The sequence below is a fragment of the Penaeus chinensis genome, chromosome 3 (assembly GCF_019202785.1).
Source record: "Penaeus chinensis breed Huanghai No. 1 chromosome 3, ASM1920278v2, whole genome shotgun sequence".
NCBI classification, from domain to species: Eukaryota; Metazoa; Arthropoda; class Malacostraca; order Decapoda; family Penaeidae; genus Penaeus; species Penaeus chinensis.
Window position 1 is genome coordinate 25944057 of NC_061821.1, and position 12500 is coordinate 25956556.

The 12500-nt window shown below is 46.1% G+C and overlaps 1 protein-coding gene across 3 annotated transcripts in view; it reads left to right on the forward strand.

Annotated features, from left to right (window-relative positions):
* The window catches only part of LOC125044345 (kinesin-like protein KIF2A), a 106270-nt gene that overhangs the window by 3593 nt on the left and 90177 nt on the right, over positions 1–12500 (forward strand). The window contains exon 1 of one of the 3 annotated variants that reach the window (XM_047640974.1): positions 8481–9157. The exons of 1 other annotated variant lie outside the window; for it this stretch is intronic. In XM_047640974.1, coding sequence (XP_047496930.1) covers positions 8653–9157 — 505 coding nt within the window. In that variant the 5' untranslated portion in view covers positions 8481–8652. Of the gene's footprint in view, positions 1–8480; positions 9158–12500 lie in introns of those variants that run through there. One more of the 3 variants, XM_047640982.1, reaches the window with a different exon arrangement.

Sequence of the window (12500 nt, forward strand, 5' to 3'; positions counted from 1 at the left end):
CTCTCTCTCCTCTCATGCACACTCTCTCTCTCTCCTCTCATGCACACTCTCTCTCTCTCCTCTCATGCACACTCTCTCTCTCTCCTCTCATGCACACTCTCTCTCTCTCCTCTCATGCACACTCTCTCTCTCTCTCCTTCATGCACACTCTCTCTCTCTCCTCTCATGCACACTCTCTCTCTCTCCTCTCATGCACACTCTCTCTCTCTCCTCTCATGCACACTCTCTCTCTCTCCTCTCATGCACACTCTCTCTCTCTCCTCTCATGCACACTCTCTCTCTCTCCTCTCATGCACACTCTCTCTCTCTCCTCTCATGCACACTCTCTCTCTCTCCTCTCAGCACACTCTCTCTCTCTCCTCTCATGCACACTCTCTCTTCTCTCTCCCTCTCATGCACACTCTCTCTCTCTCTCCTCTCCTCTCATGCACACTCTCTCTCTCTCCTCTCCTCTCATGCACTCTCTCTCTCTCTCCTCTCCTCTCATGCACACTCTCTCTCTCTCTCTCTCTCCTCTCATGCACACTCTCTCTCTCTCCTCTCCTCTCATGCACTCTCTCTCTCTCTCCTCTCCTCTCATGCACACTCTCTCCTCTCCTCTCTCCTCTCATGCACACTCTCTCTCTCTCTCTCCTCTCATGCACACTCTCTCTCTCTCTCTCTCTCTCATGCACCCTCTCTCTCTCCTCTCCTCTCTGCACACTCTCTCTCTCTCTCTCCTCTCATGCACACTCTCTCTCCTCTCTCTCCTCTCATGCACACTCTCTCTCTCTCTCTCCTCTCATGCACACTCTCTCTCTCTCTCTCCTCTCATGCACACTCTCTCTCTCTCTCTCCTCTCATGCACACTCTCTCTCTCTCTCTCCTCTCATGCACACTCTCTCTCTCTCTCTCTCCTCTCATGCACACTCTCTCTCTCTCTCTCCTCTCATGCACACTCTCTCTCTCTCTCTCCTCTCATGCACACTCTCTCTCTCTCTCTCCTCTCATGCACACTCTCTCTCTCTCTCTCCTCTCATGCACACTCTCTCTCTCTCTCTCCTCTCATGCACACTCTCTCTCTCTCTCTCCTCTCATGCACACTCTCTCTCTCTCTCTCTCCTCTCATGCACACTCTCTCTCTCTCTCTCCTCTCATGCACACTCTCTCTCTCTCTCTCCTCTCATGCACACTCTCTCTCTCTCTCTCCTCTCATGCACACTCTCTCTCTCTCTCTCCTCTCATGCACACTCTCTCTCTCTCTCTCTCCTCTCATGCACACTCTCTCTCTCTCTCTCCTCTCATGCACACTCTCTCTCTCTCTCTCTCCTCTCATGCACACTCTCTCTCTCTCTCTCCTCTCATGCACACTCTCTCTCTCTCTCTCCTCTCATGCACTCTCTCTCTCTCTCTCCTCTCATGCACACTCTCTCTCTCTCTCTCCTCTCATGCACACTCTCTCTCTCTCTCTCCTCTCATGCACACTCTCTCTCTCTCTCTCCTCTCATGCACACTCTCTCTCTCTCTCTCCTCTCATGCACACTCTCTCTCTCTCTCTCCTCTCATGCACACTCTCTCTCTCTCTCCTCTCATGCACACTCTCTCTCTCTCTCTCCTCTCATGCACACTCTCTCTCTCTCTCTCTCCTCTCTCTCTCTCTCTCTCTCCTCCCTCATGCACACTCTTCTTCTCTCTCTCTATCATGCAGCACTCTCTCTCTCTCTCTCCTCTCATGCCACACTCTCTCTCTCTCTCTCCTCTCATGCACACTCTCTCTCTCTCTCATCCTCTCATGCACAACACAACACTCTCTCTCTCCTCTCCTCTCATGCACAACAACTCTCTCTCTCATCTCTCCTCTCATGCACACTCTCTCGCCTCTCCTCCTCCTCTCATGCACACTCTCTCTCTCTCTTCCTCCTCTCATGCACACTCCTCTCCTCTCTCTCTCCTCTCATGCACATCTCTCTCTTCTCTCTTGCACACTCTATCTCTCCTCTCATGGCACACACACACACACACACACTCTCTCATGGCACACAACCACACCTCATCACTCACACAGCACTCAAACACACTCCTCTCATGCACACACACAACACACACACACCTCTCATGCACACACCACACTCCATCTCATGCTACACACACAACCACACACACATCCTCTCATGTACAACACACACACACACACACACACACACTCCTCTCATGTACACAACACACCACACACACACACAACACACACACACACACACACACACCTCTCAAACACACACACCACCTCTCACACACACACACACACACACATCCTCATGCACACAACACACTCCTCTCATGCACACACACACCCACACACACTCCTCTCATACACACACACACACACACTCCTCTCATGCACACACACACACCCACACACACACACACACACCACTCTCATCACATGCACACACACCACACACCCTTCTCATGCACACAACACACACACCACACTCCTCGCAGCATCACACCACACACACACGCCTCTCATGCATACACACACAACACACACTCCTCTCATGCACCGCACACACACACACACACACTCCTCTCTGCACACATAACACACTCAACACACACTCCTCTCATGCACACACAAACACACACACACACACTCCTACTCATGGACACACAACACACACACACACACACTCCTCTCATGTACACACACACACAACACACTCCTCCTCAGGTACACACACACACACACACACACACACACACACACACACACACACACACACACACACACACACACTCCTCTCATGTACACACACACTCCTCTCATGCACACACACACACACACACACTCCTCTCATGCACACACACACACACACACACTCCTCTCATGCACACACACACACACACACACTCCTCTCATGCACACACACACACACACACACTCCTCTCATGCACACACACACACACACACACTCCTCTCATGCACACACACACACACACACACACTCCTCTCATGCACACACACACACACACACACACTCCTCTCATGCACACACACACACACACACACACTCCTCTCATGCACACACACACACACACACACACTCCTCTCATGCACACACACACACACACACACACACTCCTCTCATGCACACACACACACACACACTCCTCTCATGCACACACACACACACACACTCCTCTCATGTACACACACACACACACACACACACACACACTCCTCTCATGTACACACACACACACACACACACACACACACTCCTCTCATGTACACGCACACACACACACACACACACACACACACACTCCTCTCATGTACACGCACATGTACACACACACACACACACACACACGAAATATGCAACCCACACATATGTGCTCTCTCTCTCTCTTTCTTTCTTTCCCTAATGGCCGCATAGGCTCTTCGTGGCTTTGTTTCAGTCAAGCATAGGCTCTTCGTGGCTTTGTTTCAGTCAAGCATAGGCTCTTCGTGGCTTTGTTTCAGTCAAGCATAGGCTCTTCGTGGCTTTGTTTCAGTCAAGCATAGGCTCTTCGTGGCTTTGTTTCAGTCAAGCATAGGCTCTTCGTGGCTTTGTTTCAGTCAAGCATAGGCTCTTCGTGGCTTTGTTTCAGTCAAGCATAGGCTCTTCGTGGCTTTGTTTCAGTCAAGCATAGGCTCTTTGTGGCTTTGTTTCAGTCAAGCATAGGCTCTTCGTGGCTTTGTTTCAGTCAAGCATAGGCTCTTCGTGGCTTTGTTTCAGTCAAGCATAGGCTCTTCGTGGCTTTGTTTCAGTCAAGCATAGGCTCTTCGTGGCTTTGTTTCAGTCAAGCATAGGCTCTTCGTGGCTTTGTTTCAGTCAAGCATAGGCTCTTCGTGGCTTTGTTTCAGTCAAGCATAGGCTCTTCGTGGCTTTGTTTCAGTCAAGCATAGGCTCTTCGTGGCTTTGTTTCAGTCAAGCATAGGCTCTTCGTGGCTTTGTTTCAGTCAAGCATAGGCTCTTCGTGGCTTTGTTTCAGTCAAGCATAGGCTCTTCGTGGCTTTGTTTCAGTCAAGCATAGGCTCTTCGTGGCTTTGTTTCAGTCAAGCATAGGCTCTTCGTGGCTTTGTTTCAGTCAAGCATAGGCTCTTCGTGGCTTTGTTTCAGTCAAGCATAGGCTCTTCGTGGCTTTGTTTCAGTCAAGCATAGGCTCTTCGTGGCTTTGTTTCAGTCAAGCATAGGCTCTTCATGGCGAGTTGACAGTCAGATTTTTTTGTAACACGATATCAGCTGTTAATTTTCATTTAGTTTAACCAGGTCATTTGTATGAGCACATACCAAGCCTTTTAATGGCTTGTGTTTGCTGAGCATTTTCACATTTTCAGTGGTTTGTACTTTAAATGCTATGTAACATTGCAGATGATTTTCAAGCATTCCATGTTCGATTATCACTCATGTTACCTGTGAGCCGATCAGAATTGACCAGCTGTCAACCAAACCTACACGTAAACAGCGGTGAGCCAAACATTTTCATTTTCATTGTTGGCTGTCAGGTGATTGCATAACGTGCGGTCGACAGTAGCCAATGAATAACAAGAGTTCTTAGTAGGAGATAACGGTAAGCATGTTTACAGGCATCAGCCATGGTTCATGGCAAGCAAGGTCATGCACTAGCCAGAGCGCGATATCATCTTAAGAGTGCCCACGTGACTGACAGCAGAAGGCCCGCATGGTTGGCGTCGTTCGGGGCGTGCGGGCGCCCTCGTATCCCGCTCAGACTTAACGGGAGCCTCCTCATAAACGTGGTCAATCCTCTAGATCCCGGCAAATCCCCGAGGATCTCCCCATACACGATCTGTAAATTCCCCCTTCCTCGACCTCCCCTTAAGCTTATCGAGGTGGTATTATGGACGAGATGCAATAAATCCTCAGTTGATTATCGGGCTCTTGTCAGTTTGCATCGTTATGCTGGCTTTCCTTCCTTCATTTTCCGCTGGCATTGCTTAGTTTGCGCAGCCAAACCCGCTGTTTTGAGGATCCGGAGGGAAACGAAGTGTGCGGCAGGTAGCTCGTGGTTGAACCCCTTCCATGCTGCTTTAATCTGGGGAGTTGAGAGTAAAAGTTAAGCTGCTTTGATTGGCTAGCACGGTGGATGCACACTTCATTTTTAGTAATTTTAGTTTAGCATAAACTATATATACACAATTATAAGCAGTAATTTTACGATGGAAGCTGTGCTATGTGATTTAATTAGATAAGGTTAGCAAAAATTGTGTAGTTTTTATTGTGTAAATTGTTTAATACTGTTTGATTCTGGAAATGCTAATATTTTAAACGTTGACAGATTAGTAATGGGATCTCGGGGTTTACATATTCAAACATTTTTCTCCTTGCGATTTCTGATCATAGTTTTAAGTTTATTGAAGCTATTATAAGATCGATAACATGATGTGTAGAACGTTCCTCGTGTTTGACATATCTGTACTCACAGAAAATTCGTAAATCCCTGCTGTGAGTGACGTCAAGGCAGGCAAAATGTGCAGAGTCATTATTCATTACATTAATGAGCAACATATACTTACTGTTTGGTCGAACGCAAAGCCTTGGAGGCCTGCACATCATTTACAATACCTTATCGAAGGTGGCATGTTGACCTTGGGGTAAAAGAGTCGGGAAGCTAGGACTTGTCCCGTACATCAAAACTGCTTATTGGCGTATTTAAACACGGTGACAGCTGGGCGAACTGTGATATTTAGTGCCTGCAAAACAAAAGTCGTAATTACCATGTTTCATTATATGAATAACGCAACCATTTTATATTTTCTTTCTATATGTAAATCTTTCAGGAAGAACATTGTGACTGCAAATCTATCAGCTGCATTAGAAATCGACAGCAGATGGGAAATGGCCTTAAAATTATGAACACGGGACGAAAATCCAATATCTCCGGAGGTGAAGTTTTAACTCGCAAATGAGTCCATAAATAATGAGAATCCCATTGTGGTAAATGGGATATTCAGTCGACGGGGACAATGTTTGATGTTGGTATTTCAGCAAGTGGAGTATGAACATCATGCAATTTGAATTTAATTGAGATAGGTTTTTTTTTTTATTGGATTCTGATATTGAGAATCGACATGCAAGATGATTTCATGCGTGTGTTTGGAGGAACAAATGTTTTCGAGTGTCTACATATTTATTTTACATTTAACTATAACGTTCACTTATTTGGATTATTTGAATTGGAAAGGTAATATGTGTGCTGCAAAAATGTTTACTTAAAATAAGGTAATTACTAAAATCTTGAACGAATGATGAATATATCAGGGAAAATAAATGCATAGTAGTAAGCGTGATCTTGGCAGTTTTACAGTACAACCTTTTTGCGAATTAGTATTCATCCCTGGGCGTGTGCAGCGTTAGCCTTCTTCGTTCGTGTTGTCCTCATGGTGTATCTCTCTGATTCGCTCCTCTCCCATTTCCTCTTCCTCTTATTTTGGTTGCCCGTGTTGTTGCAAGCTTTCCAGACTACGTACGTGCTCTCCCTATGTGTGAAGCGACGTCCCTCGGTGATGCAGAACTTCACGTGGCGGCGGCAGTGCAACGGGGAAGGCGGTTGTGTGTCCATGAGAACCGTCGAGTCTCAGCTGCTGCATAGGCAAGAGATCTTTGTCGTTAAGAAAGATAAAGACAAGGCTACCAGAAGGTGTATCAGCATTTAACCTTTATTTCCCTTTTGAATTCATTCATCCCCAGAAAGAACGTGGGAAGTGGATTCACTGTTGGGGAATATTTAATGAATGAGAGGATTTGGGTGAATATTTAATGAGGATTTAGGATGAAGCATATTTGCTTATGTCAAGATGGATGTGCAGCTGGGATGTGTATAACATGTTCTGGGATGAAGAAGGTTTCGGTGAGTGTTATTGATGAGAAGGGTAGAGGGAAAATATGTAGATGGAGATCATAGCATGTTTTGGAACTGACAGTTTTTGACTGCATGGACTTCACATAAATTGAATGGTAGTATATAAGGATGACCTCATTTCGTCGGCATATGCATATTTATGGCATCCCTGTAGGGCAGCGAGGCGTCCCACACGGGGCATGGGGCGTGGACTTACAAGGGGCGCGCGGGCGGACCAGTATAGGCAGAGCGGGGGAGTCCTGGACTCCGCCTCAAGGGCACCACAACCTCTGCCGCTGAGACACAATCCTTGCGGTTTCGAAAATGAAAGTAGCAGAATCGGAAAGCCTTTACAAAGCTGTGACGGCATGCTGGCAGATTTCCCTCGGGTGAATACGGCCATGAATGACAAGAGATGGATGCACAAGGGAGGAAGCCGGTAGTATAAACCGTGAGTCAGACGTGAGTTGATCTTCAAGAAGGCCAGATCACGCCGTCTTGTTGCTTCTTTGGAACGGTAGGAGCGACGTTGCGCTGGAAGTCAGGAGCTCGGCTTCGTGCTTTTTATTATTTTGAGGAGTTGTTGCAGAAAGTGAGAGGTCAAGAAATAGTTGTTTGGGGTGTGTCGAGAGTGGTGTGCCAGGTGAGTCATATGATACTCGCGGCCTCATGAAGACTCGTGAGGTGAGCAGGTTGCAAGTTGCAGGTCAGGTCGCCTTGGTGTCTTGTGGGATGATTGGCATGAAAACCTGCTTTTCTTGAACATCTGACAAGCCTTAATTTCTGCTTCTTTGTGGGAAGCGTGTGATCATTTTGTCTTACTGCCATATCTCCGGTGTCCATGGGCATGTGAGTGTGACGAGAGAAGGGGTGAGAGTGGAGTCAGTGCCGAGACACAACGGCAGAGTTTGCGTTGGTGTGTGCGGGTTCCAGACATGACTCACCACCGGCCGGCCTTAGCCACCTTCACCGCAGTCCCAGCCGCTGACACCACCACCCCCACCCCCCTCTTGCACTCCTCATGGCTCTACAACTCCACCTCTTCCTCCTCCCTTGTCACACCTGGAGGAATGTAGCAAGCTCCTACGACGCTAGTTCCAGAGTGTCGCCCCCGGACAGTAGCAGGTGTCGTTAAGCTCCACGGACATTTTTGGTACGGCATAGCAGCTTACTTCTGCCCTTTCAAGGCCTTGAACGTTCAGCATCCCCACACCTGTCGCCTCCCTAGACTTCGGCTGGCACCGCCCCTCTTTCTCCCACAACATACCATTCCTTTCTTATACAAACTTTTAAATAATATTACATGGTGCATTTATTGTTGTAAGCAGCTTTTAAGTGCTTACGTATTTTATTTTTGTATATTCCTTCATCAGTGTAGCTTGTACCTTTCAAAGTTCACTAAATGATTTTGTATATAGCATTCAGATTATCTTAAGTCCGTTATTCTTGAAATTTCTTAGATAATCACGTCCCTCCTCCTTTCCCACCCCCTGCCTACCCCCCCTTTGTGGTGTAGCGGCGCCACCTGGTGAAGCTAGCTGTTCTTATCCCAGTACTGCTTCCGCAGTCACGGATAACACGGCCTTCTTGACGGCGTTCTGGCTATTGTTTCGCATAACGAGTGTCATCCTTGATCTGGATAAACGCTGGACTGTTTTGAACCTTTTAACGTTTGTTGGGAAATGACAGTCACCCGAAGGTGCGGTGGCTGTATGAACGGAGTATTGTTCCCGTGAGAGCTAAAGCCCTCCTCACGTGGTGCCCACTATGGGCAACTCCAACAGCAAAGATCCCTCGAAGAAGGGCAACGGGAAACATGCTCCTTGTGGCTGCAAAGACGAGGACATTCAGGGGCAGGGAGTGGCTGTGCTTCCACCCACGCTGGATGATAAGGGCCGTGTGTCGGCGTTTACTGTGCAACTCGAAGTTAAGACGCCGTATGGAACGCCTAAGTCAACTCCCAAGAGTTCGTCAAATTCCACGCCCATAGCTGTTGTCAAATACAACCCCGACCTCACCAACAGCCATCCAGCCTCCCAGGTCACGCCCAAAAGCACACCTGAGAGCACACCCACCAGCACGCCTACTGCACGCCCCAAATTTCTGCAATCACTTTTAAGCGGAAAGAAAGGCAGCGGCTCGCCCGGGGGCACTCCCAAGAACACGAAGAAAAGTAAGCCAGCGCCCTCGCCTACACTTACGCCCACGCCCAAGCCCAAGGTAGAACGCCGAGGTTCCATTCCTGTCAGCATCACGAGGAACCAAAATCAAGGTAATGAACGTGCTTTCATTCTGAGTGTCCGTGTTCAGCGCTTGTAAACAGGTTTTCTCGAAAGGCTATTGTGCATGGGGGGAAGGGGAGGCCAAGGTGGGTGATGGAGTTGAAACGCGTGGGATATGATTTTGGTCATTGCTGTGGTTGGCGGGGTAACCCAAGGTGTATTTATAAGGAGAGAAAGGACGGACAAAAGCAAGGTGAAGGTGCTGAGATGAGCCCCATCCCCGCTTCGCGTTTCCTTCCAACTTGCATAACCAAGTCTAAAGAAACTATCGTTTCCAAATTTTATGCCCTGTCACACTACCACTAAACCATGGGTTTTTCTTTTAATAGCGCCTCAGTTTAAACTTTTATTCAAATTAGGTTTTAAATGGCTGCTTCACTTTTTGCCGTCACTCGTTGTACCTGGCGTGTACCCCTGAGAGGACCTTTTATGGCAGGGCGGGCAACCTCTATCCGTGAGTCACCGTATAAACGAGGTCATGGTCTCTAGGGTCGCCCCGGGGTTGCCCAGCGAGGGTCCTCGCCTCTAGTAGAGTCTTCCTGACACCTACATGCTAAGAAGTGCCAGCGTTTATGAATTTACACGGCTTGATTACTTGATTATAGATCGCGAAATTAGTTAATACTGTGTAAGTACCTTTGGCAGAATATTTATATGAAGTGTGATTTTACACTTCGAGGAAGGTCAAGTGGGATGTATTGTGTGAGCAGGTGTAAAGACAGTAAAGTGTGACTGCAGTCTGACCGTGACCTTGAGAGGGAGTGCCATGGGTTAGTCCAGTATTGATGTGGCCAAGACTTCTGGTATTGGCTTTAGTACCCGTGACGAGTGAAAGTTAAACTTTCTGACTTACGATCCTTTTTGTGTTAATAACCCGGGTGTGGCCTTAGAATAGAGTCATTAATTATTCTGTAGAAAACAGATCTAAGTTTTCATAATATTTCCCTGCAACACTATACGCTACATGTAACTATTTTCAAACATTGGAATGCATAACGACTACAGATTTTGTATTCAAATGAGTAGCTAGGATTTACATACAGTCGTGATATGTGTACAACATCGAGACGTGTATTAGGCGCGCGAGGGCCTCTCTATGTACAGGGAAGGATGATTGATCGTAAATCATTCTTTTTACAATCGATCAACTGACCACCCTTGTTAACCAACCTTATTTTGAATTCCGGTCTAACTATATTGCTGTTACCGTTGCAATGTATAGAAAGAGCATTGGAAAACTTACGCAGTTAAAACAGGCAAGAATACCTTCGGCGAATAGACGAATGAGATGAAAAGACCGTAGGTGTGCAGCTGAAGGTCGAGACGAAGGGTTAAGTATGAAGAAGGTTGAGATACTCTTCGAGGGTCACACTGTGAATGGGAAGGAAGATTTGAAGATAAAGTTTAATTGTGGGCGGGGTGCCTCGGTGTGATCAAGCGATTTTTGTTTCCCCCCCCCTTTTTTTTTTTTTTTTTTTTTATAATCTTTTCAGTCTTCTGCATCCCGGATGCGCATGCAAGTAAGGGTGTTTTCGTATTCATTCAGATTCCTTTTTCTTTACAAGCAACGCGACAAGAGCATGCCCGAGTCTGTGATTCGTTGGCTTAACATATTTTTTAATTTTTTTATTGAAGTTAATTTATTCAAGGTCATGTAAGCCAGGGCAAAATAAAAGAGGGCCTCTGCATGTTCAGAGTCATGACTAAGGGACTCTTATTTTGGAGAAGGAATCGCACATTTTCTTGGGCGAAATTATTTAGTGAGGAGGTAGGGAAAGTAAGAAGACTGGTATTTCATAATTTTATTAAAGGTCCGGCAACTGAGTGGTGTAACACCGACACCTAGGAATTCATGGCCAGTGTTTGTTTTTATTGCCCCGCATTGTACTCTGGCTGACCCTTCCAAGTGCGGTTCTTATGGCAGGTCAAGGGGTGGCTGTGGGTAATCAGTCTAGGCGAAATACAAAGAAATCGTAAATACCGCTCCGGATTTATTGTGCCATAACTCCTATTTTCGCCTATACTGTCAAAAACACATTTGGTACCTTTTCATAATATTTATTTACGAATGGTTATGGCATTTTAGTTATTGCTATTGGATCTGTGCATAGAACTGTTATATATCCTTATGAAGGAAGCACAGTTCAGTAGCAAAACTACTAAAAGTGGACATAGCCTTGTCTAAACAATTCTGGGGTTCGTTTATAGTCGGCGGCCAGCTGTTTCAGGAGTACCATCTAGGTACAGTGGTTGAACCAGTATTTTTCACGATTTAGAATTTAGCAACAGTTGCACTTATGAATGGTCTGCATTGACTTTACTAGTTGGGAGAGCATCAGTGAAAACTAGCGGCAAGTGATTTATAGATATGAACAATTCATGTACAAGGCTAAACTAAAAACAAAGAAACGGATATCACTATCACATCCTTCAAGCAGCGTGGCGAAGCACAGACGGTGTGAATCACTACTTTTGATTTGTTTTAACGTATTATATGATGACAGACGTTCCCCTAGTATGAACCAATATACAAGGGAAATGAAACTTGATTATCCTGCATATACTCGGCACAGCGCCACTGATTGGCAGCGACGGTCTCCCACGAGTGTGTTTAAGAGAAGGGGCACGTGGCTCTTGTTTAGCTCCCTTCTGCTCACTGCTCACCCGGCCTAATCCTCCATGCCTCTTCCTCCCGTATCTTTAGTGTTCTAGCCCTATACTCTTTGTATATTTTTTTCTATCTATGCATGTTCTTTTTATCATAGGCTTGTTCTGATATGTTCCGTAATTTTCTTTTTCCCTGTTCGCTTCCCGTTTGTTTTGTTTTTTTGTTTTTTTGTTTTTTTTTTGCATCTTTGTTTTATGTTTCTCAGTTTTAGTTATATTTCTCACCCATGATTTTTTGTGATCAATATATTAAACAGACATTTCGAGGCTGTCCTCATTTTTTTCGCAATTGTACTACTCTTTAATTCTCTGTACCATTGTGGGGTCAACTTCTGACGTCATAGGAAATTTACATAAAACATCGAACTCTTGATGGACAACGGTCTGCCAAATCGTGAAAGAATATGAGTTGGTTTAGGGAAGAGATGCTGCCGCATGCTTATAACTGACAGGGTCGACCCCAGAAGCGGGATTAACGTAATGCTAAGTTGGTTAGATGCCAATTTTTTTTAAGGATCTGCAGATATTCGAGTAGTTCAAGGTTGTACTTCTCGGCACATCGGAACGGTTAACTATGTACAGAGATACTTTAATCCTTATTCGGGCTTCTGCTCTGCCTCGTAAATATTGGTAGAAGAACGATAACTTGGAACTTGACTGCACTCA